This window comes from Canis lupus, chromosome 29 (genome assembly GCF_048164855.1).
Source record: "Canis lupus baileyi chromosome 29, mCanLup2.hap1, whole genome shotgun sequence".
NCBI classification, from domain to species: Eukaryota; Metazoa; Chordata; class Mammalia; order Carnivora; family Canidae; genus Canis; species Canis lupus.
The window spans coordinates 25230664-25258600 of record NC_132866.1 but is presented as its reverse complement, the minus strand read 5'-3'; the positions used below and the strand labels follow the sequence as shown (position 1 = coordinate 25258600).

The window sequence follows — 27937 nt, the reverse complement described above, 5'->3', positions numbered from 1 at the left end:
CCAATTCTACCTGCTGTGTCTCCCAGTCACATTCCAGACACACCAGATAGTCACAGTCCCTCAACACTGACTGCACGATTAATTATTTAATGGCAAGCAGATAATTCCAGCAAGGACAATAGGGTGTTGTAACAGAATCTGATAGGACCTAGGAAGATTAGCAGAGAGAGGGGTTTTAGGAAAGACTCTTTGACGCTGAGTCCAAAGGAAGGGTAAGAATTAACTGGTCAAGTGAGGGTGGTGAGACCAAGCACGGTGGTTGCAGGAGCTCAGTGAGCTGGGCGCGGCCTGAGTGCAAGCAAGGGAGAGGGTGCACCAGCCTGATCTAGCAGCGCTTTGTTTAGGACGCCTGGCAGAGCAGTATAAGCTCAAGAGGGTGGAAAAGCTTCTTAGAAGAGTGGCCATGAGCTGGGGTACAGTTGTGTGCATTATTTGGATGGGCAGAGAGAAGATGGGCACCAGATGGGGGATAACTGTCCAGTAGGCGCATAGGCCTGCTGTGAGCCTGTCATCCAGGGAGGCCTGAGAGTCTGCCGCCGCAAAGTAAGGCGTTACAGTCAGAGGTGTCAGAATTCCGGCTGCACACCAGCGCATACTCCATACCGTATAGCCTGAGGCACCTGGGACCCCTGGCCTGCCCAACATGGAAGTGGGGGAGGGGGACAGGGGGGTGTGAGGCCAGGTGAAGCCCTGTTCCTGGCTGCTCAATTCACTATGCAGAGAAGTTACTGGAATGATACTTTAAGACAAACAGACGGGAGAGGTCACTGCCAAAATAGGGCTGAGGGCCAGGGCCAAGAGAGTCCTGGGATAGAGCCAGGAGAAGGGAGGGGAAAACTTGGGATTGTGGGAATTATGAAGGACTATTCCTGAGAAGACTCCAGGTCAGTGGTCAGCTGAACAGGAACCTGCCACGTGCCTGTGCCTCCCCAGGACCCCTTCACCAGGGCTGCTTCAGGTACCATGACCCGATCTAGCAGCTCCCCTGTACTGAGCATGCTGGGGCCTCCCTGTGAGGAGTCACGGGGAACCTCATGATGGTCTTCTTGAGGGCAGATCTCATCCTTGTGCTACTGATAAGGAGGTGGAGGTCAGGGAGGCCACTTGGCCTACCCACAGGCCCTATCAAGGGTGGGATAGAATTTTCTAGAAGGTAAGGTCCAGGCAGTCAGGATTCTGTTCTGTGGATTGTGTGTCCCCAGATCCTAGAAGAGTGCCTGGTACAGAGCAAGCAGGCAATAAGTATTTGCTCAAATGAATGAATGAAGAAGGGTTTTGCTGTGCAGACGCCCAATATCCAATAAGTAGTAGGACATGATAATGCAGGGTTAAAAAAGAAAGCACATGTGGTCTTTGGCTGCATGGAGAGAAGTATGCTGTTAAGGAACAGGGAAGCAATTGTTCAATTCTTCCCAAGCTGGTCGGGTAACCACACAAGTATGGCACTGGGCACTAGGCATCCCACCATGATGGTCCTTTTTGATGTTATACCAGCGCCTGGGCAAGATGAGACAAGACCCGACCATAGCAGGTAAGATAACACTGTGCAACTCACAGCTGTTCTTTCTAGAGCCCATGGCTTTCCAAGGGTCTCTAACAGATCACATCCCCACCAATAGTGAGGAAACAGAAAAGAAGGGAAATTAACATTTAATGGGGGAAGTACTGTGTGTCAGGCACCATCCCAGGCCCCTTGACCCCAATCATCTGGCAAACAGCGAGGCTTTTCAGTGTGTGCCTGACATGGGGCTACACCGGGGGGAGGCGGGTTGGAGGTCACAGGGATGAGTCAGACGCAGCCTCTGCCCTTGCAAGAACATGTCTGATGAGGTGTCCTGGAGGTAGACATTTTGTTCAGGAGGCAGACATCATTGCCTTTGTTTATGATGGGAACACTGGGGTTATTGTGCTAAGGTGCCGGACGAAGCTCTGTGCTCAGGAGGTAGAACGGATGCAAGTTGCCCCCAGAGTGTTCAGGTTTTCTTTTATTTTTTAAAGATTTTATTTATTTATTCATGAGAGACACAGAGAGAGTCAGAGACACAGGCAGAGGAAGAAGCAGGTTCCATGGGAGCCTGATGCGGGACTCGATCCCAGGACCCCGGGATCATGATCTGAGCCAAAGGCAGATGCTCAACCACTGAGCCACTCAGGTTTTCATTTAACATACATGCTATGTGGTCTTTTCTCCCTCAGGAAGGGTCGAGGGAAAAGGAAAAGAAAGACTGAAGAAGGAGAGAGAAAGAGAGACTGGTAGAGAGACAGATGGAGAGAGAGATATACTGAGAGGCAGCGAGATGACAACAGGGACAGAAGGGAAACCAGGCCTGTGCAGAGCAAGGCCCCTGGCGGAACCTGGCTGGGCTGGGCAGGGCAGGGCAGGACGCAGGAGGGAAGCCATCACCGGGGACCCAGGCGGCGTGCAGACCCGCTGCCAGGCTGACCTCCCTGAAAGGAAGAGGGAAGGGAGCCAGGGCCGGTGTCCAGCGCGCCCAGAGCGCTAGCACCCTCCCGGCTCTGCGCACCGCCCCCCACCTCCGAGCCCCCCGCCGCCAGGCCTCGCGCGGCCCCGGCAGCGAACACAGGGGCTCTTCATGCCCACAGAGACCGGCATTCCGGGGGCAGAGGACGTGTGGGCCGTGAGGGCCTCAGACAAAGAGGCCTTTTGGTCGAACCACCGTGGCATCTTTATTTAACAGAGAGCCCCGAAGGGAGCCGCGTTGAGGGCTCATCCTGATCTCAGGCTGAGAGGGGCTCTCGGCTCAGGGAGCTTCCATCAGCGCTGCCGCCAAGCCCAGCTCCGGCCAAAATCATCTGGCAGGCGAGCGAGATGCCGAGCTGTCGGCCCCCGAGGCCTGGGCCGGTGATGACTGCCAGAGCCGGGGAACCCCCAAATCCAGCCATTCTGCGAGGAGCAGGTGGGGGCCATACACGGGTATTTTCAAGGATACCCAGGCCTCAAACTCTGCCAGTGGACATTCAGGATTTCGGCTGTGTGTGTGTGGGGGGGGGGGGGCGGGGGGGGGGGAAAGGTTAAGTCAGGGCCTCAGGCCAGCCAGACACAGGTTCAAGTGTTGGCTCTAGCATTCATGGGCTGTGTGACGCTGGAGGCATTGCTTGCCCTCTCTGAGCTCAGTACGATGGGTTTGATATGGCTATGGCACCCATCTGTTAGGAGGCTAAGTGAGATCAGGGCGAGGAGGAGCCTAGCACGGTGCCTGGCACTGAGCAAACACTCCAGAAATTTTAGTTGTGCTATTGTCTTCATTGCCATTATTACTAGAAAGAACACAGGGATGGGAGTCAGCAGACCTCAATTCTAATTCCAATCCAGCCCTTATATACTTGCTACATGACTTTGGGCAACTCACCTCACCTCTCTGGTTGCCATTCCTTCTAGGATAAAGTAGACTAGCTCTGGAATCTCACGCTATCTCATAGAACACCTGTTTGATGAGGTAAAATGAGTTCTGTAGGCACATGTGACATGAGGCCTTGTAGATGCCCACCTTGGTCTTGGAGATCACCATGTTCATTAGTATAGCCAAGGCTCTGAGAAGCCCTGCAGGGAAGAAACCTATAGAGCTTTGTTTAGGTCAGCATTTATTAATAATCATGACATGCTGGGGGATTGGCTCATTTAGTCATCATAGTAACATCACATACTTATCTATAGGGTATGACTATGATTCCAATTTTACACAAGAAGCAAATAAAGCATAGAGAGGTTAAGCAATTTCCCAAGGCCACACAGCCAGTAAGCAACATTTTCAATTAGGCCATCTGAGTCCAGAGTCTGAGCTCCATCTGATCTACTGGTCTGTACTGCCTCCACCACTACCCACAGGTCTCTGATTATGGAGCAGGTCCTCCAACAATTCCTACTGACAGCCCATGGAACACAGCTGGAACAAATCCAGGCTACAGACATTCTGAGACTTCTTCCAGCTCTGAACAGTCCATGGCTTCAGCATTGCAAACAGCACCATCATTAGTGAGCTCAGTGTCTGACCGATCATCATTCGATCTGACTGAGCCTTGTGATTCAGGTTAGGTGGGAAGAGCTGGAATGAGCATGACCTCATAGTCCTCAGCATCTAGGGAGGGGGCACTACTGCCCTGTGGATCTGCTTACAGTATGCAGGCCCCTGTCCCATGTCAGCTGAGCTGAATCCCTTTCTGACCCTGCCATTCTGTGGTCTAGGTGGCCCGTGAGCTGGCTCAGAGCAGATCTGGAGAAATAAGGAAAGAGAAGAAAGGAGCTGAGGGCAGTGGGTGCCTAGGGCCAGGGGAGACTGGTGAAGAGGAGCCGAAGAGCCACTCAGGTTTGCCATCAGCCAGTCCTTCCAGTGCACCCCTCCTCTCCACCCGGCCCCGAGTCCTAAACTAGCCTAAAGTCTCTAGCTCCTGGCCTGCCCCATGCCACTTTCTGGGAGCCAGTTACATGGACTACCATTTGCACAGTGCCATCATTCTAGAAGATGCAGATTCGGATAAGAGAGAAGGTAGCTGCACTGTGTGCCTCTGAGACCTCCACCCAGATGTGGCTGGCACAAGCCTGGCTTTCCAAGTGCAGTGGCATGGGAGGGGGCCCCAGGCGTCTCAGACCTTCTTTGAAATGACCTCAGACCTTCTTTGAAACGACCCCCCTCCACGAAGCCTGTCACTCTGCATTAGGTCTGCCAAGGACAAAAAAGTTTTACATTTGGCAAAACAACTGCGGGCATCCTGCTCTTTCCACGGGATCAAACATTTTCCTCATTTTAGGAACATCATTTTGATTTCTAATCAATGGAAATCTTCAGGGTAAAAGCCTAGCAGCTTAGGGTGAGGTGGGGGCGTGGCACAGTGAGCTGGAGTTCCGCCCATCTGGTCGTCCACTCTCTGCCCCATCCCCACCCTAGATTTGCTTCTGGCCGGCCTGGGCTGTTCTTCTCAGATCCCTATATCTAGGAAGCTGGGGGTTCAGGGAACTTCTATAAATCAGTATTTCAAACACAAGAATTCTCTTTTTGAAGGATGTAGCTGCAAATCCTTTTGAAATGGAAATAGTGTCTCATTCGTAGCAGCAAGTTAAGCCAATTCACAAGGGATCCTAGTACATTGGAGCTTTTGGAACATGTCACCCTCCTGGGAGGTGTCCTCTGCTTATGTGTGATCTTTGCATCTTGTCAGCAGGTACTGGCTAGACACCCACATGAGGCCAGGCTTCCTGCTTGTTACTGAAGACACAAAGATAACAGATGTAGCCCTCAAGGAGCTCCTGGTGTGAGAAGATGGACACACAGCAACAATCCTATGGGAGACAGGTGTGCTGCACAGAGGCATGCAGTTTTCTGGGGAGCAGAACACCAAGTGTGGTCAGCTTTCCCTGGGGAGTCAGGGGGCTTCTAGGAGAGGCATTGTGGGAGCTGAATGCATCCCCAGGAAAAGGACAAGCAAGCATAGGCTAAGGGACTCTGGCTAGTTGGGAACAGCTGTACTTCTGTTGATTGGATTGTAGGGCCTGAGGAGCACTGGGAATGAGCCCACAGAGGGCCCAGCCAAGCCCCTCAGAGGTTCTTGTGGTCAATCGGCTCTTCTGAGGGTCTTTAAGGAGGAAAGGGACACAATCAGCTTTATCTCAGGCTAGAAATCCTTTTCATGGGTCTATGTGGACTAATGGAGATGGAGAGATCCTACCAGTTGGGTTCCCCCAGAGAACCAGCCCACTTGGGAGGCATGAATGGATCAGTCTTCGCACTCTGCCTCAGTTTCCCCATCAGCAACACCCCTGGCCCAGGCCAGCCCTTCAAATTCAGGCCACAAGAACAGTTAATCTCCCTGTATCCAGGCCTGAGTATAACAGGAGGCTGTGGTGCTTCTTCAAGGAGTGTGTTTCGGTTGGGACATGAACCTTTCTCCTTATTACAGTGATAGCCAACGATGGACGACGCGTGGTGGGAGATGCCTAGAACCACTACCCCAAAACAGTGTCAGTTTTCGATTCTGGGAAGTGGGGATAAAAATGAAGGAGTCCGAGAGATGTGGAGGGATGGGGGTGGGGGGAGATCCTTACCTCTTCAGGGATGACCCCCCTTCCCCAGTCTGACTACAACCAGCCCCTCCTCTCTCCCACAAAGAAAGCCATTGATCCTGAAAAGCAAGTCTATCTCAGAGAGCAGAATAATAGAAGCAAACTCAGCTTTTTTTTGGGGGGGTGGGGGGGAAGAAAAAGATTCTAGTTGCACCCACCAGGAAATGGAGACTTGTGTAAACGTCATTACCCATGGCAAAGGGTGAGTTGATCATTCTCACTCTCTCTCACTGCCCCCCACCCCACCCTGCCCTGGAATATTTATTTTATCCCATAGACAAACACTGCAAACATGTATTTCACATACGGGAAAAGGGTAAATGGAGTCACTTACAAAACTGTTGGTCCGAGCCCCTAAAGTATAGCTCACGCTTGTTAGTGAGATGAAAGTCTTTGACTTTTTGAGGCCACAGAACCATTAAATATTAACCGCATAACCAAGTTGCCCATTAAATTAATTTATGGAGTTAAAGAAATGCCTTTGGAACCCCTCTTGATAGACACCCAGCCCTCAAGTGCCACATAAAACAATCACCCGGCTGGTGCTCAGTAAATTTTCCGTGACGCTCCTCCAATCTGCTCCATATATGTTTAAAATTAACACTGAGATTTGGGCTGTGAAACCTCCTTTGGGCAGAGGGACTGGCTGGCCAGCGAGGGCAGGGAGCCCGAAGTCTGGGGAGGTCTACTGCATGGTCAGACTTTCCACGTCTGAGTCCTGGCAGAGCTGCTGGCTGCTGTGTGCAGAGCCAGCTTCACAATTTTGGGTACATCTGAATCCCTAGCAAATCCCAGGCTGGGAGTCCACATTGTCTAGCAGTCCAAGCAAGATGTTGGCCAGCCAAGCAGAGCTGCATATACAGGGTACTGGAAATAAAAATCCCAGAGGTTCTCAGCAGTGTGTTCAAAGACAGACACGGACCAGGGAAGGGCTGGCTATGGAGCAGACTGTACCTGGCACTGACTATGGAATTCACTGAGGGGCCCTGGGATGTTGAGTGAAGCTTTGATCCTGAGTGGCCACAGATTGGACAACTGGGAGGCAGAGCTGTGAAGTGCAATTCGGGGTGGCGGGGGGGCCCAAGGGTTGTTTCTGGCTTATCCCTAATGACTGTTCCAAGGTCATTCCAAGGTCTCAGACAATCAGACAACAGATCCTAGTGTTCTAGCTCAGCAGAACTAAAGGTCACTTATGCACTGACCTGCCCCCCTGCCATTCTCAGAGTAAATTACAGCCTGTGAGACGGCTGGCTACTCGCTGAACCCCTCACATAGCTCCTTGTTGCCTGGCTCTGAGCAGCTCTTGTCTTTGCTAATCAGGTTAGGAGACCCTGCCTCTTGCAGACCCCGCTCACTCGAATGGCACCCCTGGCCACCAGCAGCACCATCAGGGCCCCAGAGCCCCCCTGAATCTCATCCTGATTCAGGGGTCCTGTTCAAAGCCTGATCCCAGGAGATAAGATGTTATCAGTTTCCTCCTCCTCCGGATGCACACACCAACTGCAGATGCCTTGGGCTCCACCAGCTCCAGGAGGCAGGAGGCGGGAGGCGAGCTTGTGAGCCATAAATCCCCAGCTGGGCGAGGCCTCCCCTGCCCTATGCCCCCTCCTCCATTGGCTGTGCCCATTTATTTAACTTCTTGGGAAAGGAATGAAGAGAAACAAAAGCTCAGGCGGCAGCCATCAATTGGCCTCCAAATGGCAAATGCCCTTTAAAGAGAAAGATGAATATTGATCTAAAGAAGAGGAGCTTCTCCTGTAGAGGAATTAATCATCAGGAATTCTTTTTAGGTTAAGGCAGAAAATGTGACCAAGTATAACCAGCAAGTCACAAAATTGCAACTTGGGTTAATGGAGACTAATTGGGAGCGCTGGAGTGCTCGCCTGGCTTCCTATGGGATTGGGAACACCAGTTAGTACATTTAGCAACTTGATTCTTATTTAAACATTGTTATTGCTAAACTCAGTGTTTCTGAATCATAAAGTATTAGTGCATAAAGGAACCCTGTACCAACAACGCTATGGAAGGACAGAGTATTTCAGAAGTGACAAACACTATGACACACACTCTCGGGCTCAGCCCCCTTCATGAGCCCTGCAAGGGAGTGGTCTTTACCCTGTTTTACAGATTAAGGATGCTGGGGCTCAGGGAGGTAGAGAGCTTGCCCAGAGGTACAGAGCTAGTGAGGAGCAATGGGATTTGATCCCAGCTCTTTCCACTCAAATACCAACACTTGCAACCAAAGACAATCCAGCACTTGCCTATCCTCAAGAGTCTTGAGTCAGACTCCACGGTGGGTTTTATTTAACTAAGAAATCCCATCTCCATGAAAGCCAGTGGTAACATTAAACTATTTATGCCTAGCGGTAATAATAATCAAAAGCTGGCATCCACTGAATGCCTCCTCTGGCCCAGATGCTGTGCTGGTGCCTGGCCTCTGTAAGTTCCTTCTATCTCCACGACTACCCTCTGTGGAGCTACTATTTTTCCATTATACAGATGTGGAAACTGAGGCTCTGGGAAGTGAGGGTTTTGAACCGAGGCAGCCCAGCCATCCAGAGGCCATGTGCCACAGCCACTGACGTGGGAGCCTGTCATTTTCACTGCAGGGTCCTGGGCTCTAGTCAAAGTGGAAAGACAAATGGGCTCTGCTTCATGACATCGCTGTCAGTATCCCATCTCTTCTTGGGTATTGGCTGTTTTCATGCACCTGTGCACACGCACCCGTGTGCATGCGTGTAAGTGTGAGCACTTGCATGGATAAAGATATGTACATAAACGTCTGTAACCATCAGGACTTCTGTGGATAAACAAATATACATTTCAGAGGTTTCAGATGCTACTGAACTCAGAATTGATTCCAACAATGTCCCAAAAGGAATTTAAACAAACAGCTCTCCTGTGTCCAGCAAAATGTCACCTACAGAATATCCCGTCTACAGGAGATCTTAACCCAGCTCCCAAGCTGCTGAAAGGGATTTCAAATAGCGTTTTGTAAACACTAACATGTCCCAAAAGAGGGAAAGCCTCAGCTGTGATCCCAAGACCCTTGTGCCCCAGAGGGGGGCGCAGTCACGAGTGACCCCTCCCTGAGGGCCACTCCTACCCATCGCTCTGAATAGGAAATGCCAGGCGTCAGGATGCACCTCGTAGACTGCAGCAGACGGTTTTTCAGACGGCCCTCCTTCACAGACAGACAGACTCTGGCAGATGGACAGCCCCTCCCCCTCCTCCAGACACACCCTTACCCGGCAGTACTCGTCGATGGGCTTCAGCCTCTTCACAGCTACATCCCGGATGTGGCTTCTCCGGAAGAGGATCTTGCCTGGAAGAGAGATGCTTGTGAGCTGAGTGATTCTGCAGAAAGCTGCCATGGGACCTGGGCCTCCTACCCTCTCATTCCCCTCTCCCTCAGCTTCTCAGCGATTTAGTTGGCCACCAAGTGCCACCATCTCTGCCCATTGAAGAAAACAAGAAAGGAGCAGTCACCTCTGCCAGGGGGCAGGAGGCGCCCAAGGCTGAAGGTCCAGGATCTCTGGGGCACAGGAGAGGCCCCAGAGGCTGCCATCTTGGCCAGATCACCTTGTCTGGGTCTAATGGCAGGATCGATGCCCTGACGTGGGCGCGGCTCCCAAGTGACCTCACAAATAATACAAAGGATGGCCCAACCCACACGCTGCGTTTTGTTTTCAGGCCCTTCCCTCCTTGAGAAATCGGCATTCGCTCCTGCCAGCCAGGCAGGAATTCCTATTCTTAGTTTTAGGTGGGTGGCGATTTCCAGGGCGGGCACAGGCCAACGCCAAGGGAGCATGGCTGCCCCAGCCTGACTTTTCTCTAGCCTCTCTGCGCACACAGCCTCCAGCAATGCAGGCCGCCATGCAGATGGGCTGGTGCACCCCTCTGCAGGTGTGGGTGAGGCTTAAAGGAATTGCCAGCCCCTCAAACCTTCCCAGCGGGCTCTTTTCAGCTAGCTGAGTTCGATTTTAACAACTAGATCAATGCATAGTCCTTTTCAGCCCATTCAGTTTAGACTCTGAACTCCTTGGTCTGACTTTCAAGTCCTAACACAGCTGACATTTCTGTGCCTCATGGTCATCGGTGTCTAAGTCAATGTCCCTTTTTTGGAAGGCCTTCCTTGATTGGCCATACTGGGAGTAATCTCCGTCTTTCTAGAACATCCACACACTTTGTCCATTCCTAAGGCATGTGCCCCATTCTGCTGTGTGTTACAAATATTTGACAGCCTCCTTCCATCAGGGGGCTGACACATCTTAGAACCCACATAGCTTGACAAGTGAAGTGCTCACCCTATAGCTGTAATAGGCATCTGCTGTCCAAGTCTGCCTGATTTCCCTCTGGAGAGTCTTCTTCCTCCATTCCCAATCGTTGTGGTTCAAAGGGGCTAACCATACTCCCTGGCAAGAAGAGTAGGCACGTGACCCAGCCCAGCCAACCAGAGTCACTGCAATTGGCTCAGAGATGGGCACGTGATCTGGGCCAATGAGGGTCAGCCCTGAGACTTCTACTGGAGCCTTCTCTCTCTCAGAGTTGCTAAGCTGGCAGGATGAAAGCCTGAAACTTCTTAAGTGGCCATCTTTATCATTGCCTGAGAAGGAAACCTACTGAAAGGATCAGTGCCTGGAACATAGTAGGTACTCCATAAATGCTTCCTGAATGGTTGAAAAGCAGAGCAAAGAGATGATGAAGGGCAGATTATTTTGACATCATTTGAGCAGCTGGATATAGCTGTTCTGAACCCAGGGTCTACCTGATACTTTTCACATGTATAAATAATCAATTATTTTATTTAAACTAGTTGGAAATGGATTTTTATCACTTGCATTAAAGGAGATCTAATGAAGATAATTGCCATTGTGTGTGAACAAATATGTAGACTGCATGTCAATTCACTTGAGCTTCTTCTATGGAGGCTCTAGGGAGGTACTAAGCATTGTCTTGGTTTAGGTTGTTTCCCAGAAGCAGATGGAGAGATGAGGTGTGTAAGTGGTTTATTTGGGAGCTGTTCTTGGAAGACTCCAGAGGGGGGAGTGGAAAGGAAGGCAGGGAAGGGAAGGAAGTATTACCAAGCTAGTTAATCACTATGAGGAACCACAGCTCAGGTCCACTGGGGAAATCCAGAGGACAAAATGGACAATCCCTCAGCAGTATGCCGGCTGAGGGCGAGGAGCATTTATCGCCAGCTCCCAGCTTGTGAACATCTGAGAGCATCACATCCCTGGTACTTGCAGCCGCGTATGTTCCCGAGGCTAGAACAAAGCCCCCGGCTGTTTCCATGAGCAGCCTTTGGAGACAGAGGTGAAGCGTAGGGGACCTGGGAGGGGGCAGTGGTGCTGAAAGCAGCTGCTATAGCCTGAGCTCCCTGTCACCTCGGGTACTGGTCACCAGCCCTCCCCTGGTCACACCGCAGAGCAGCTAACTTGTCCTGTCCTGTGCGTGACTTGCTTTCCATCCTGCCTGCCATCTCCCCACATCAGGTATGACCAGCTCCTTCCTCCCCTTGCAGCACAAGGCTTTGCAGACAGCAGGCGCCCCCTCGGTACTCGCCGCCCATTCGCTCTCCGCTCCCGGACTGTCCCTCAAGCTGGCTTTCCTCCCCTCCTCTCTGAAGCCGGGCAGACGGGCCATCTCCCCGTCAGAGGCACGATACTCTGCAGACTGGACAATGTCATCAAGATAAATCATCTCTGCCACGTGTGTTCCTTTTGAAAGGAGATAAAACATGATTTATCAGGACACTGGAGATGGCCCCTTTTCCTTGGGGAAGATGTCACAGATTTGGTATTCCTGGCCTCTTCACCTCCTACCCTTTTTTGGGTGCCTGTCACCTCGCTGCCAGCACGCGGCGAGTGCAAACGCGTACAGCCATGGGGACGGCGTGTCAGATAAGCCCGCAGCAGGAGGAGACCCGCTCTTGGGACTGACAAAATGACAGGCAGCCCTGGGTGGCCTTCCTGAGCCCTCTGCCTCAGCCTCATCCAGCAGGAGCTGGAGTCTGCTCCGGCCCAGGGATGCCCGTGGCCATGCGCTATCGCACAGAACCTGGAGCCCTCGTCTGAGCAGCGCAGGAAACTGAAGGAGAGACCACAGCAGGGCCCCAGGCCCACGGACCTGGCTCTGCTATGCATTCCCCTTGAAAGGAGATGAAACATGACTTATCCATTCTCCAAAAATAGCACTCCTGCCCTCTCTAGTCGTGCCAAGGGACAAACAGGAAAGGAGGCAGATGGGAGACAAACTGCCTCCCTCTCCAGCACCCCTATCTCAAGGCTGGCCCAGCCTCTGAGTCTTGTGTCCCCAAGATGTGGGTATAGACACCTAGATCACATAAGACCTGATCCCGTTACAGGTACAACCAGCAGAAAATAAATAGTAAAGGGACAATCAAAACCTCCATAAGGTTCTGAAGGCAGGGAGAAGGGAGGGATGGGGTTGGCTGAGGTGGGGAGATGGGCGGGAGGGCTCCTCACCCACACTGGTCTGGCACCTGCACCTTGCCCCTTTGCCCTCCCCCACCCCCTGCAAGTGAGGCCACCCTGCCTCTGCACTGGACACCTTCCACCCCCTCCACTGGGCTCGGGCGGCTGCTGCTCAGGTGCAGAGTCAGAGGTACAAGCCATTGCCCAGCTGATTTTTTTGCAATCCCAATAGGGCTTCTCTCCTTGCCACTGAAACCCTGACAGGAGCAACATTTTCTTTTCTTGGGGCTTTGGCACAGGCAGCGGAGGGTAGGAAGGGGAAGGAGGGAGGGAAGATCTGGAAAGGATTCTACAGTCTTGACTTCTCTGTGAGGAATCCAAACCGCACTCGGAAAGCCAAACCAGTGACCGTATTAAAAGGGAGAGAGAAAAAGAGGAGGAGGAGGAGGAAAATCCCCATTAAGGAAGCCGAGACCACAGGGCATTAAAGGCCTCTTGTGTATGTAATTCAGCCCGTTCAGAGCTCCTGTCAGAGTCTTCAAAGCCATGCAGATGCTGCCCCAGAAATACGATAAGCATCATAAAGAAGATTACACACGGGGCATGAAACAGACCTCAGGACATAACTCATTCCTGAAAGTGGAGAAGAAAGCTGTCAGGCCTGACAGGGCCCAAGCACATAAGTGTAGGTCCCTCTTGCTGCTGTTCTGGGTTGGGCTCAGTTGGGGGGACCAGCAGAAGGAGCAGAGACCTCAGCAGAAGTCCTGGGTTCAAGTCCTGCCGGGGCCACAGGTTATCTGGGGGACCCTGAAGCACGTTCCTCCTCCACTGTGGCCTCTGCATTCTAACCTGGAGATGGACGGGCAGGGTCTCCATGGCTGCTCACCCCAGAGGTCTTAAAATGTATACAGTGAGGGCAGTGGGATTGAGAGGAGAAGAGGAGGAGTGGGACAACCAGTAATAGTAGCCAAGGAGCAAGACAAACAGTAATAGTAGCCAAGGCTTACTATGTGCTGGGCATATGCTAAGAGCTAGGAGGTTTCCTTTGGATTCTCTTGCTTAATCCTCATGACTTTGAAGCAAGTATTTTTTTTCTTAAATATTTTATTTATTTAAAAAATATTTTATTTATTTATTTGACAGAGGGAGAAAGAGAGCATGCACAAGCAGGGGGAGTGGCAGAGGGAGAAGGAGAAGCAGGCTCCCCACACAGGGCTCACCAGGACCCCAAGATCAATGACTCAAGCCGAAGGCAGACACTCAACCACATGAGCCACTCAGACGCCTCAAAGCCAGTACTTTTATTCTCCCTACTTTGCACAGGATGTGGTTACTCAGAGGGGACTGGTCCAAAGTCACACAGCTATTAAGTGGCTGAGTTAATATTTCAAGCTGGAATTTTGGAGCTCACATAGTAAGGGGGAGAAAGAAGGCAACAAATCCAGAGTTCTTTGGGGTCCAATCAAGTAAGGCCTTGATGAGAGCGCCATGGTGAGGACTTAGGATTTTATTCTGTGTGTGATGGGAGCATTATTAACATCTCCATGCTAGGTGCTATGCTGTGGTCTGGGGAACGGATGTCTTGGGGGCTGGCTGAGAACTGTGCAAGCAATAACCATGGACAGTGGGATATGCCATGGTACACCATATACAAGCGGTGCTCCTGAGGTCTCTGCCTATAAGATACAAGTGAATCGGTGGATGGAGCAACAAAGTGGGAAAGAGACAGGACCCAGCATCTAGTGAACTTTGGAAAGAAAAGAGCTCCCTAAAACAGCAAACCCCCCTGTCCTGCCTGTCCCCTACCCCTGCTCTGGTTGGGCAGGGGTCAGCCACAAGTCGGTGGGCACTGCCTGGCAGAGGTCAATCTTTGTCCCAACCCCCAGAGTGGCCTGACATTCTCACGGAGAGTGTCCACTCTGGGCCCAGACATGCAAATGGGGCCTTGACTCATGAAGATCCCCATGCTTAGGTGGCAGAGGTATTTCTTCTTCCTGCCCAAGATACCAGGCACATCATGTGGCATCTCAGTGGTACCTGATGGGTGTTCGTAATTGGCATTTGCTTAAGAGAATGAATTGTTTCAAGAAGATGAGAGATGAGGACATGGCTCTTTCTCATTGATACAGAGAAGTGGATAAAAAAGGCAGAAACTTCTGAAAGCAGTTAGACCTCTGGGCCAGCCAGCAGCCCTGGCCAGCTTCCAGGGTCCTCCTTATGAAATATATCCATGGGGGTTCCTCAAGCAGGAGACAAGGGAAGAGTAGAAACACCAGACACAGCACCACTAGTCAGGGAGTCCCCCACCCCAGTGTGAAGAGTCCGCAGCAATTTCTACAAACCTGGTACACGTTTTTACCGATGGGCAAGCACAAATTGCACGGGGGGGCGTGGGGTGGTGATAAGAGGGCACTGGCTAATAGGAAAGGACTAGCCTCGGGGCCTCTTGTGGTCTGCTCAAGCTGACCTATTCTTGGCAGCCTCTCCCCTTGAAGTCTGCTGTACGCATGCGTGCATGTATACTTCCTCGAATAATCTCCCTTCCCTTGCTTTTTCTGCCATCTGGAGTGCCATCCATCCATCATCACTCTCTTGATGCTCCAGGTGCCAAGGACACCACAGAGGACAAGACATATGGGGGCCCTGCTCTCAAGGAGTTTACATTTGAACTGGGGAGGGGATATGCATGAAAGGGATACAGTATACAATTTTCATATCTAGTAAGTAGTTTGGTTACGCATATGTATCTCTCTCTACCTCTAAAAGAGAATAAAACAGGGTAATGGGAAGGGGCATGACTGAGATGGGGGTGGTGGTGAGAATTCAGCTAGCAGTCAGGGAAGTTTGGTGGAGAATCTGAGGTGGGGGGAGCCAGTTATGCAAAGCTCTGGGGCACGAATGCTCAGCCAGAGGCAACCAACAGCCATACTCAAAGACAGAAAAGAAGCCATGTAGCAGTCTTGAAAGCCATCAAAAGGAGTTTGGTTTTCTTTAAAGCACTTGGGCCTCCTTCCCCATCCCAAGGCCTCTTTCATGAAACCTTCCTTGATTGCCTGCATCGCCCTCCTTTGCTGGCCTCCAGGACCCTCTGGCTGTTGTCCCACTCTCATCCATCTCCTGCTGTCCCAGAGAATTTGTCAGGGAGCCATAATCCCAGGGCCCCCTCTTACCTTCCTAGAGCCCTCCCACCCCCACGATGTCTAGGCCTCCCAGGGCACAGATGCTCTCAACCCTCTCCCTTCAGTACAGCCCAGAGGCCCTGGAGTGTCACAGGGGACTGGCCTAAGAAAAAGGGGAGGCCACAGCAGGGCCTGGATGCTCCAGACACCATGGTGCAGAGACATTGTCTTCCACGGGCAACACTCCTCCCCATCTAGTTGGATCTGACGACAAAAAGGGAAGGGAGTGCATTAGTCTCCCAGGGCAGCTATAACAAATTGCCACGAAGTTACTAGCCTAAAACAACAGGAATTTGTTCTCTCCAATTCTGAGACCAGAAGTCTGAAAGCATCGGCAAGGCTGTGCTCCCTCTGTAGGCTTTAGGACACATCCATCCTTGACTCTTTTTTTTTTTTTTTTAATATTTTATTTATTTATTTATTCATGAGAAACACAGAGAGGCAGAGACACAGGCAGAGGGAGGAGGCTCCTTGCAGGGAGCCCGATGTGGGACTCGATCCCAGGACCCTGGGATCACGACCTGAGCTGAAGGCAGATGCTCAACCGCTGAGCCACCTAGACGTCCCTCATCCTTGACTCTTGCAGCTTCTGGTGGCCCTCTGCCTTTCTCCTACAAGGACACCTGTTTTTAGGTTCATGCCCATCCTAAATTCAGGATGATCTCATCTCCAGATCCTTAATTACATTTACAAAGACTCTTTTTCCATGAGGTCAAATGCACAGGTTCGGGGATTAGGATGTGGACATATCTTTTTTGGGGGGTTCACTATTCAACCCACTACATGGGGTCATGGGAGCGTCCATAGCACTGGCTTGACACATGAGTCTTATATCCATAAATGGACTGCAGTTGTCCTGAGGGCAGGGATGACTTTCTATACTCCCTTTTGTCCCCGGCAATCCCTGGCCCAGAGCTGGGTGCACTGAATGTGGGTGCTGCCTGATGCCCTCAGGAGGGTCCAAGGATGGTCTGGAGAGTGCATCAAGGGTCTGTAGAGCCCAACAGGGGACAGGCAAGCTGTGTGGATCAGAGAGCAAGTAAGTGGAAAGGGGGGGGGGTCCTCTCTGGCTCTGCTGGTTGATGTGGCCCCCAGGAGAGCCCCTTCTTTGCCAAACCAACTTGCGAAGGTGCGAAGGTAACTAGAGGAACTAACTCCCCCACCCTTGCAAAAAATGACAGGCATGTATGCTCATCATGTGTGCTATGGTCTGAATGTCTGAGTCCCTCAAAATTCATGTTAGAATCCTAATACCTACTGTGATGGTACCGGGGTGGGGCTTTGTGAGGGGTGAGGTGGTATGGGAGGTGGAGCCCTCACAAATGGGATTAGTGCTGTTATTTAAAGACAGCCCACAGAGCTCCCTAAAACCTCCATCATGTGAGGATACAGTGAGAAATCTGCAACCAGAAAGAAGACCTCCCTGACCATGCTGGCACCCTGATCTCAGACTTCCAGCTTCCAGAATTGTCGGAAATAAATTTCCGTTGTTTATCAGCCACCCAGTCTGTGTTTTCTTTTGTTATAGCAGCCTGGCCAGACTAAGACAGTGATAAAGACAGGGGTAATGCCTGCGGAGAATTAAAGGAATACTTAACTTCCACCCCCACAGCTCTGGCTCAGAGTCTAGCACGGCAGGCATCTGTGGCACGGTGCCCTGAGTTTCTTTGGAGGGACAATCCCTCCTTCCTTCTCTGTCTGTCTGGTTTCAGTGGGGCTCATCTCACCCCTAACTCCTGGCATTACCAATCAGTATGGCCCGGCTATGGGCAGGTGACCCAAGTTGGTCGGAGGAGAATCAGCCTGGAACCTTTGCTGGAACCCCCAGAAAGAGAAGTACTCTTTCTACAGGGGCTGCTAACTCATACACTGTATACCACAGTGAATTTGGAAGTATCTTTGCAAATCTCTTTCACTACGTGGGGTAAGCTTGTCTAAGTGGCAGAAGAAGAAAGCAAAGCTATGAACTAGAGGGACACACGATTTGTTCACCTGCTTGCAGCCGTGCCTGAAACCATTACTCCTGAAGTTTCCAGTTGCGTGAGCCAATATATTTCCCTGATTTTTCTTAAACCAGATTGAGGTGCATCTAGTCCTTGTCACCTATAACCTATAGGTTCCTGACTAGTACACCTGGCCCTGTCATTTACTGTTGTGTAGGACAAGTCACAACGTATTTGAATCTCAATTTCCTCAAACTGCAAAATGGGCGTAGTAATGCCTAATTCAAAGAGTGACTGTGAGGCGTCAATGAACTCATGTACAAAATCATTGAATACATAGCCCAGCCCATAATAAACGCTGAGCAAATGGGATCTCTTATGAGCTGAGCTGACAGTTCCAGGTCAAATAGGTGGGGTAGCCTGGAGGTGGGGGTAAATCTTGGCCCCACCCACCTGCTCCCTGGCTAGGTGGGATCTGAGCACTCTAGTGTATCCTCGGCACCTTCTATCTTCTATCTTCCCCACTCAAGGCCAAACACTAGCTCCCTTCACCCTGTAACCGCCTTTCCGGATTCAAACCCCAGCCCCCTAAAAACACCATCTCCCACACAGCTCCCATTTCACTCCTTTGGGACGCTCTTCCCATCAGCTCAATTCAAAGAGCAGAGAACAGAACACAGAGGAGATGCAGCGATTACTCACTCCATCCACCCACCTGGGGGCGCTAGGGTGACTCACGCAGGTGAGCCTCCCACACCCACTCTCTGCTCCCTCTCTCATACATTTGCAAAAATCTCTGGGGTTTCACCACAGATGGAAAGCTTAACTCTCCCGCAGCTACAACATGCTTACAGTAAGACCCACCACATCCAGGAGAGGAAAATGAACTTCCACATTCTGGTTTGGAGGTTCCCATTCCCAGGACAGAGCCACGCTTAAAGGAACACAATCTTTCAATCCCCCCATCCTCAGTGGGTCCAGGTGGGATTTATAGGTGTCTGCTAGAAAGAAAGCACCTAGTCCTGGCATATCAGAGGTATTAACTTGTCTTTACTGAAATCAAACAGAATTGAAGTCTTTTTGAGCAGCCTTAGAGAGCTATGATCAGAACATATTTTTTTCCTTCCTTTTTTTAAGAAAACTTTTTTTTGAAGTATAATGTACATACAGGAAAGTGCACATGCATATGTATAGCTCAAATAATTTCACAGAGCCCACCTAGGTAACCAGTGCCCAGGCCAAGAAATCGAGAATATGGTGAAACCCAGAACACCGTCCTTGTGCCTGAGCAGGTTTTAGGTGGGGTTTGTGAACACTTCTGTACTGGCATGGAGGTCAGAACTCTAGAATGGCTGATATCTATTGTAGAGATGGGGGACTAACATGTTTATTGTTTTAGTGGTATTTACTTTTATTTTCTCCGGGCTTATTTAAAAATTTATGATTTGATTCAAGTTGTAGCAAATTTAAGTTCATACTGAGTCTGGATCCTTGGAAGGAAGTCCTTTTCTGTGACATGTGAACACACTTTTATTAATTGTTGTAACCAGGGGTAAGTGCTTACCTACAAGCATTAGCTTTGGGAAGAGCTGCATTCACAGAAACAAAACCTTGAATTTGTCACCATGTCCTCCCTTGTTTTGCCAAATGCTCAGGCTGGGTCTTTAACACTGATGTAGACTGAAGATAATTCATTAGCTATATAATCTTCCTTTGGATTCCACACTGGCAGATAAGAACAGCTCAGGTCTTTTGAATCACCCATTAGGTAGCCCACATCTAGAGATTCCAAATAAATGCCAGATCAGGGAAGCATGTTGGCCACGGGAGCACCATGGGTAGGCAGGGCGCAAAGCAGGCAGGTTGGGCCAGCCCAGCCCTGGTAGGTAGATGGAGCATTGCGGTTGACCTCCCATGTGCCCCTTAGCCCCAGGGAAGGCAGAAATTTTTGGATTAAATACAATAGTACTTAAAGTGGCCACATGGAGGACAGATGCCACCGGGATGCCATTGGGGTTCCTAAAAGCACAGCCTGTGGTCTCATTCAGAGCTCAGCTTGGATGGGGCTGAGCACAGCCTGGGAGGTGCTTGGCAAATCCGTGTAATACCTACACTAATGGGGGGCCCGGTGGCAAATGCTGAGGCTACTGACCTTCTAGGTCACAGTCACGCTGGTATGATTTCACTTTCCAGATCTCACCTTTCCATTCTTGGTCCAACGGGAAGGTTAAAAAAAAAAAAAGAATCAAAATCTAGCACCATTCAGCTGCCAGTAGGGTTCAGACAGTGGGTTGCAGAGTTGAGAGGCCTGGGGCCTTTCAAACCCTGGTGTCCTGGGTACATGAACCGGCACAGGCCTCAGCCTTCCCATGTCATGTAGGATTCCAGAGCTGAGACGTGGCCTGGAAGCCCACGGGACAAGCACAGCACACAATGCTGGGCACGCAGGAGGGGGTCTGACACAAAGTGCCTGTTGTTACAGAGAAGGGTGAGGTCAGATCACTCCACATTTGGCCAACAGCCCATGAGGCGTATGGTGACCTTTTGTCTCTGACTCCCGGTACCTCCCACCCCCACTTCCAGTCCATTTTCTACCCAGTAGCCCAAATAACATTGTTAAAATGAAACCTCTGCTTAAACCTTTCAGTGACTTCCCAGGGCACTGAGAGGAAAGTCCAAACTCCTTTCCATGGCCCGAGAGGCCCTGCAGGATCTGACTCGCACCTCCCTCTGCCATCTGGTCTCATCATGCCAGCCATGCTGGGCTTCAGTTGGTGTACAAACTTGCCAGGTTTCTCTCACCTCAGGGCCTGTGTGCATGCCATCCCCTCTCCCAGGACACAGTCCCCACGGCTCTTTGCATAGACAACACCTTCCGTACTGCAGATCAGCACATGGGGAGGGAGGCCTCACCGCCTCTCTCCCAGCCCTCAACTGTCTCCTTCCCAGAATTCACTGTGGCTTGTCATGATCTTACCTCTCTGTATGATGCCTCGCTTACTATTGTATCCTCAAGGCCCAGCACAAGCACTGGCACACAGTGGCTCCTGTTGACATTTACTGAACGGATAAGTTTGAGTGTGTATGTTGACAGCCTCTTGCTCTAGACTGTCTCTCTTATTTACACACACATACACACACACATCACCAGAGGAGACTTGTAACCATCTCACCCTGCACGTGCTGGGGGCTGCAGCAAGGATGGGCTCGCCCTCCAGGACCCAGACAGAGTGGGGCCAGAGAGTGTGGTTAGCTCAGAACCCAGCATCAGGGCCAGGCTGTCCCCACCGTGTGGATGTGGGTGTGGCGGGCGTGGTGGGCAGTGGCTCACACCCTCCCGGGGAGAGCTGCAGAATAAAAGGCCCCATTCAGCCCCTGCAGCCTCGGCTCCTCCCTGCCAGGGGAGGCTGCCCTCAGGAAAGGGGATGGTGGGACTCTGGGCAGAGCTTTCCGGCAGCCTCTCCCTGTGGCCTAGCCCACAGCAGGGGCCAGTGGTGGGGGGCAGGCTGGGGGTATAGGGCCTCCAGGGCACAGAGACACAACAGAAGGGCCCAGCCAGCTGAGGAGGCTGTGGGCAGGCAGGGGCAGTCCTGGTTCCAAGGGCAATGCTGAAAGACACCGTTGACTTCTGATGGTCTGGAGCAGAGGAAAATCCCCAGGATGCAGAGGCCCATTGGAAAGCGGCCCCACAACCACACGCCCGGCCGTGCCAGCCAGAGGGAAGTTTGCCTGGTTCTATCTGTGTGGACACAGTCCCCCAAAGCCTGCTTTTCTCGAGCTTTGGCTCTGGTGGCAGAATGGAGTCCTGACAGTCAACCCTCTTCACCAACACTTTCTGTGGTTCCCCGCCCTCCTGCAAGGGTGGCAAGGACAATACAAGTAACAGGTGACATCACTGAGTACCTGGTGTGTGCCAAGCACTGTGCTGCATATTTTATGTTTATTCTTTTGTTTGGCCTTTGTAACAGCCTATGAGCTAGGTACCAGGTTCTGTTTATTCCCATTTTACAGCTGGGTAAATTGAAGGTTGGAAAAGTGACCCGAGTGACCTGCCCAAGGTCACAAAGCTAGTAAGTGGCAGAGCTGGAATTTCCTGTGTGTGGCCTTTCTCTAGGTGGTCTGGAAGTACCTATGATCTTAATGGTTTTGCTCTATTCCTTTTTCTCTGTACCTTTCCTCTATGTCTCCCGTTGGCCTGCCTTCCCCAGAGCTACACCTCAACCCTAGCCCAACCCCTTGAGCATGGTCAGCAAGCACCACTCGCTCACTCACTCATAATCCTGCCTTTCCCAGGGCAGCCGCTGAACTGGAGGCTGGGCTGAGACAACACCCACTGAGGACACAGCCCCTGCCCTCACAGAGCATGTAGTCTCTGCGGACGCTGCACTGCAAGGTGACCCATTACTGTGGGGGCAACAGACGAGGGAGGCCAGACCTAGAAAAGTGGTAGGAAAGAGCCAGGGCAAGGGAAGTAGAGAGAATGTTCCAGAAGGAGGGAAGAGCCTGAACAAAGGTCCAGAGGTAATAGAAACCAGCTAAAGTAAAGTGAATGTGTTGGGAGGTTATGGGGTGTGGGTTACGAGTGATCCTAGAAGACCGTGAATGGGGGACAGGGGCCACACAGAGCAATGCAGAAACACCTCAAGTCCCTGAACCATCAAGACCAAGGACCATAGTTTCTACCTGGGGGGTGCAGGCACAATCAGCCCCTTCTGAAGCACTTCTTCCTCGAGTCTTAGGGGCTAGGGGATGGGGGACACACTTGGCCTGGTCACTGCTTGGGCACGCATAGCACAAGCCAGTGTTCTCACCAGTGTTGACATCTACCACAATCCAAATGGATCCTAGGGTTAGAACCAGGAGATCCTGGAGGTCATCACATCCAGTCTTCTCACTCTCTGAGGTCAAGGCTGAGCTCAGAGAGGGCTGTGGCTTACCCAACTTCACACAGTATGTCAGCAGCCAGGCTGGGACTTGGCAGGGCACTGGGACTTGGCAGGGCACTTTTGGGGTGGATTTTGCAGCTTTTGTACCTATGGGTTACGTTCCCCAGGGCCCCCAACTCAGTTGTCTTTCCCACCTCTAATTTCTACCCCAATCTGAACCCCACAACAAGAGCTGCCACCAGTGGCACCATTTCAGAGGAGCCTGTGGTAGTCAGTCCCCAAGGTGGCCCCTGTGATATGTACCGCAGGGTCCCTCGCCTCACACAGTCCCCTCCCACACCATATATGGCTGAACTGTGGAGCAGCAAGACAATGGGGGAAATGCCCAGGGTGACCTCTAAGACTAGATTATAAAAGACATTGCAGCCCCCTTCTTGCCTTGTTCTGGGATCACTCACAGGAAGGGAGCCGGCCACCATGATGCAAGGACAGTCAAGGACCTTATGGAGAGGTCCTCAGGACAAGGACCTGAGACCTCCTGCTGGCAGCCAGCACCCATCTGCCAGCCACATGATCAAGCCATCTTGCCCCGTGAGTCCCTGGTTACGCCTTGTGCCAACATGTGGACTGTTCTCCACAAGAGATCCTGAATCAAAACCGGGCAGTTAAGCTGCTCCTGAATTCCTGATCTACAAAAATAGTAAGACAATAAATGTCTGCCACATTTGGGGGGTAATTTGTTACATAGCACTAGGTAACTGACATGCCCCCCCCCCCCACTGCTCATTAGGGAACCCCTGGGTTACCTGAATCAGATATTTGGGATATCACTTATAAAGGCAGATTCCTGGGATTTACCCTGACCAGCTAAGGTAGAATGGAACGGAATGGTGGGGGGCAGGGTGAGAACCTGCATTTTTAATAAAGCCCCTCTCGTGATTCCCATGCACCTCTGCAGCTGAGAAGTACTGAATGAATCTAATTCACCTTACAGATCTAAAGAGGCTCAGAGAGAAGTCGAGGCAGGCCTGGGCCCAGAATCAGCTCTGACTTCCAGCTCCCTGCTCTTTTTACTTATTTCCTCCTTTGTCCATTTCAGGTTGCATTCTGAGAAGGGTGAGCTTTCTTTTCTTTTTCTCTTATTTATATCTACATACACGTAGCAAAATGCTACACCATTGTTCATCTACGTAAGAGCTAGTTTGGCTTGCAAAGACAAACTAAGCAAAATGTGGATGCAATGCTAAAAAGGATATGGGGGATGAGGCTATGCAGAGAGGCTGGCGCTGCTGCAGGACATTGCATCAGAATGAGTACGTTTTCTGCTCACCAAGATGCATCAGCTCCAGGCATTTCTCCCAGGCAAACAAAATGCAGTGTGTATAAGGCAGAAATGGTAGATGAGGACAAGGAGGGAGTGTACTTTAACTCCTGTTACCCCGGTAGGTAAGAATAAAACCTCGCTTTCATTTTATAGCATTTTGGTTTTATAAAGAATTCATACACAATCTAATTACATTACCCTGGCTGACTGCAAGATAGGGAGTTCTGGTATCCATACAGTCTTTCACTTGACACATTTGTTAAGCAGCTACTATGTGCCAGGTAACACTCCAGGCACAGGGGATCTATGGATTCGTTTTATTCAATAAACATTTATATATGTTTACTATGTGTCAGGCACTGGTTTATGCCCTCTGAAAATATTAACTCACTTAATCCTTACAACAGCTCAACAAAGTGGATGCTATTATTCTTCCCATTTTACAAGGAAATTGAAGTAAACAGAGGTTAAGTCACTTTCCAAGGTCAAACAGCTAGTAGCAGGCAAAATAGGGATTGGAACCCAGGTAATCTGGCACTAGACTCCACCCTCTTAACTAAGATAAAATAAGGCATGATTCCGGGATCCCTGGGTGGCGCAGCGGTTTAGCGCCTGCCTTTGGCCCAGGGCGTGATCCTGGAGACCCGGGATCGAATCCCACGTCAGGCTCCCGGTGCATGGAGCCTGCTTCTCCCTCTGCCTATGTGTGTCTCTGCCTCTCTCTCTCATTCTCTCTCTGTGTGACTATCATAAATTAAAAAAAAAAAAAATAAGGCATGATTCCTATTCTTCAAGGTGCCTGGCTGGCTCAGTCAGTTAAGTACCTGATTCTTGATTTCAGCTCAGGTCATGATCTCAGGGTCATGATCCCAGGGTCATGAGATAGAGCCCCACATTGGGCTCCATGTTGGACATGGAGCCTGCTTAAGATTCTCTCTCTCTCTGCCCATACCCATGCCTCTTTCTCTAAAAACAAAACAAAAACAAACAAATTAAAAAAAAAAAAGCCTTCAGTTTTTAAAATCCCCATGACCACAGAGGAAAAAGTGAAGTCCAGAGATATCCTCTTATTTCCCCCAAGTCAGTGCTGAGACTAAAAGCAAGGTCTGATTCCAGGCAGCATTACTTTGCTCCACTGCTTTGTCTGTTCACAAAGCTGGTCTAGCAGAAGATGGGTGTGAGGGAAATGAACAAGGAAGGCGTTTCTAGAGCCCAGAATGACAGAGGGTTTCTCTAGGCCTCACTGGCAAGTCTACAGTATCTCAAGAGACCCCAAAGCGAATGAACAAGGCTCACTCACTGTCCAGGCCGTCATGATTTGTGACTGTCTGCTGCCTGCCGGTATTCATGCCTCCAGATATTTGGGGGGCAGTTTTATTTATAGGCTATGTTTCTATTTATATTTTTATTGAATTCTTGCTAACCCTAGCTAGGATCCCCCCACCACTACCCCCAAAACCTAGAGAGAGGAAGATAAGAACTCTTTCTCACCAAGTAAGTCAGGGGCAAAGGTGAAGGTCAAAGTCTTGGCTGTGTGTGCAGTCTTTCAGCAGGAGCCCTTTGCAGGGAAGCATTCGAGACAAGGGGGCTTTCTGCACTTTCCAAAGGAAATGGGGGGTGGGGGAAGGGTACAAAGCTGGCCTTATACAGAGGCAGCCATATTCTGCCAATGCAGTGGGATTTGAGGTGGGCCTACAAGACCTCTGTTTCCCTAAAATGTTTTCTCTTTTGTATGATGTTTCATCGTTAGGCATTTATCCCTTTGGCCTTAAAAGCTATGAGATCACAAAATACTGGGACTTTGAGAAAACCTAGACAGTATCAAGTCCAATCCTTGTATTTCCTAGCTAGGGCAGCTCAGTGTGAAAGAGAGCTAGGACCTGTTCTCCTGGGGGAATCTGAGTGAATACACTGAAGTCTACTGCAATGCACAGGTGTGGGAGGAAGAACCGTCCTGCACAGCAGAAGAAACTGGGGACAGCAAAGTAGGCTCAGAGTTCCTCTCACGCCAAGTTTTAGGAATGAACAAGTAAAACCACGTGATGCTTCCTAAGGTTCTCTTTGGTGCCCCAAATGAAAAGTTTCTGGTTTAAGGGCCACATAGGAAAACAAAGATAAAGTGGGATTTCTTGCTGCTTCTTTTTTAGTCGCTTGTTGAAGTGTGGTTGAACTGTGATGATTGTTGCCACATAGTTACAAAGCCTGCCTTCCGGAAGTCCATTATTCCCTTCTGGCCACTATGCCTGCAATTCCAGCCTTGGCCACTAGGTGGCTGGCTAAACTTGCGTAGGTCAAGTGAAAAAGTAACAAAATAGTGTCCTCAAGACAACACTTTTTAGTGTAGGAATGTGACACTTCATTAAGTGTCCAAAAAAGGACAACATTGATCAACCTCTAATGGATACACTTTTAAAAATACACAAAACTTGAGATGAAGTTTAAAGAAATGCACACACTCTGATAGACTCATCATTTTATACACCAAACCTCACCCGTTCATTTCCAGGCAGTACATCTTTGGATAGTCTCACTCTGCACAGGCACAGCCAAGACATAGAAAACAGTGGTCAAGAGCTTGGGCTTAGGGGCGCCTGGGTGGCTCAGTCAGTTAAGTGTTTGCCTTCAGCTCAGGTCATGATCCTCAAGTCCCAGGATCAGGCCCCACGTGGGGCTCCCTGCTCAGTGGAGAGCCCGCCTCTTCCTCTCCCTCTGCTCCTCCCTCTGCTTGTGCGCGGTCTCTCTCTCTCTCTCTCTCTGTCAAATATATAAAATCTTTTTTAAAAGGGTGGGGAGGGGAGAGCTTGGATTTAGAAGTAGAAGGACCTGGGTTTGAATCCTTGCTCTGCTGCTTGCTAGCTGAATGGCCCTGGGTAAGGCATGTACCCCCGCCCATGACTCTTCATTTGTAAAGTGGGGCTGCTGTTGCCAATGAGGCAATAGAAGCACATGAAACCGTTTGCACAGTATCTGGCAAGAGTATGTACTTAAATGATACTTATAATGCTTAAGGAGGCATCTTTTGTTTACAATTGTTTAATCTGCTGTAAGTTCCAAGCCTCACACACAATTTCCCAAGAAGCTCTTTGCAACTTTTCCCCTATAGCCAATTCCACAAAAAGTTATTGCTGGGCCACTTGCTAGTAAGAGAGAACAGCTGTGCCAACCCCATAGGCCTTTCTTAAGCCATCTTCACCAATTACCTACTATTAAAGTTGTGAATTCATCTTTGAGATCAGATAGAAGCAACTGAGAGTAAAATAAGTGCCAAGGGGCGGCCTGGGTGGCTCAGCGGTTTGGCGCCACCTTCGGTCCAGGGCCTGACCCTGGAGACTCGGGATCGAGTCCCACGTCGGGCCCCCTGTATGGAGCCTACTTCTCCCTCTGCTTGTGTCTCTGCCTCTCTCTCTGTGTGTCTCTCATGAATAAGTAAATAAAATCTTTAAAAAAAAAAAAATCAGTGCCAAGCAGAGAAGGCCCCAAGTTACCAGTCACTGGCTCATCTCAACCCCCCTTGGCTCCCTTTGAAATTTAGGTTTGCAATAATTGTTTTATACAAAAGAGCGATAGAGTCTCCTTTTTAAAAATCCAGGGTTTTTTTTTGGTCTTAACCTTTTTGCCAGAGACTCCTTAAAAGACCCAAGCATCTTCCCCCTCCTAACTGTATAATGTAACTGGACACATGGACTTTAGACGTACACATGCTATGCTATCCTCAAAACCACAGAGGATTCATAGGCTGGCCTCTCCTATCTCCATAAAGACTTCTGAAATAAAAACCTTTGCAATCTCTTTGGCCCCAAACTTCACCCCATCTTGGAAGAGCAGGGAAAAAGAATGTCCTGACTTACAGCTGATGAGGGAGTGTGGTTGGGGCCCAAGCATCCTCCTGGTTAGGCTGGTAGGAACAGAGGCTGTGCTGTGATTTATGCCCCTATCCCACAGGGTGCCAGAAACAGGTGGGTAACTCAGGTCTGTGTATGGATGTGAGGCCATAGAACCAGCTCTTACCAAGTTACTTGCATGAAGCTCGGGTCAGAAATTAGTTTAGCAAGGCAGGTTCAGTAGTTTATATTACGTGGATGGACTGAACAG

General features: G+C 50.4%; 1 protein-coding gene across 7 annotated transcripts in view; it reads right to left on the bottom strand.

Moving 5' to 3' along the window:
• SH3PXD2A (SH3 and PX domains 2A) overlaps positions 1-27937 on the bottom strand; it is a 234684-nt gene that overhangs the window by 104590 nt on the left and 102157 nt on the right. For 6 of the 7 annotated variants that reach the window (XM_072805451.1, XM_072805455.1, XM_072805452.1 and 3 more), the window contains one exon: positions 9325-9401. In XM_072805451.1, the coding sequence (XP_072661552.1) occupies positions 9325-9401 (77 nt within the window). Of the gene's footprint in view, positions 1-9324; positions 9402-9565; positions 9585-27937 lie in introns of those variants that run through there. The other variant, XM_072805456.1, reaches the window with a different exon arrangement.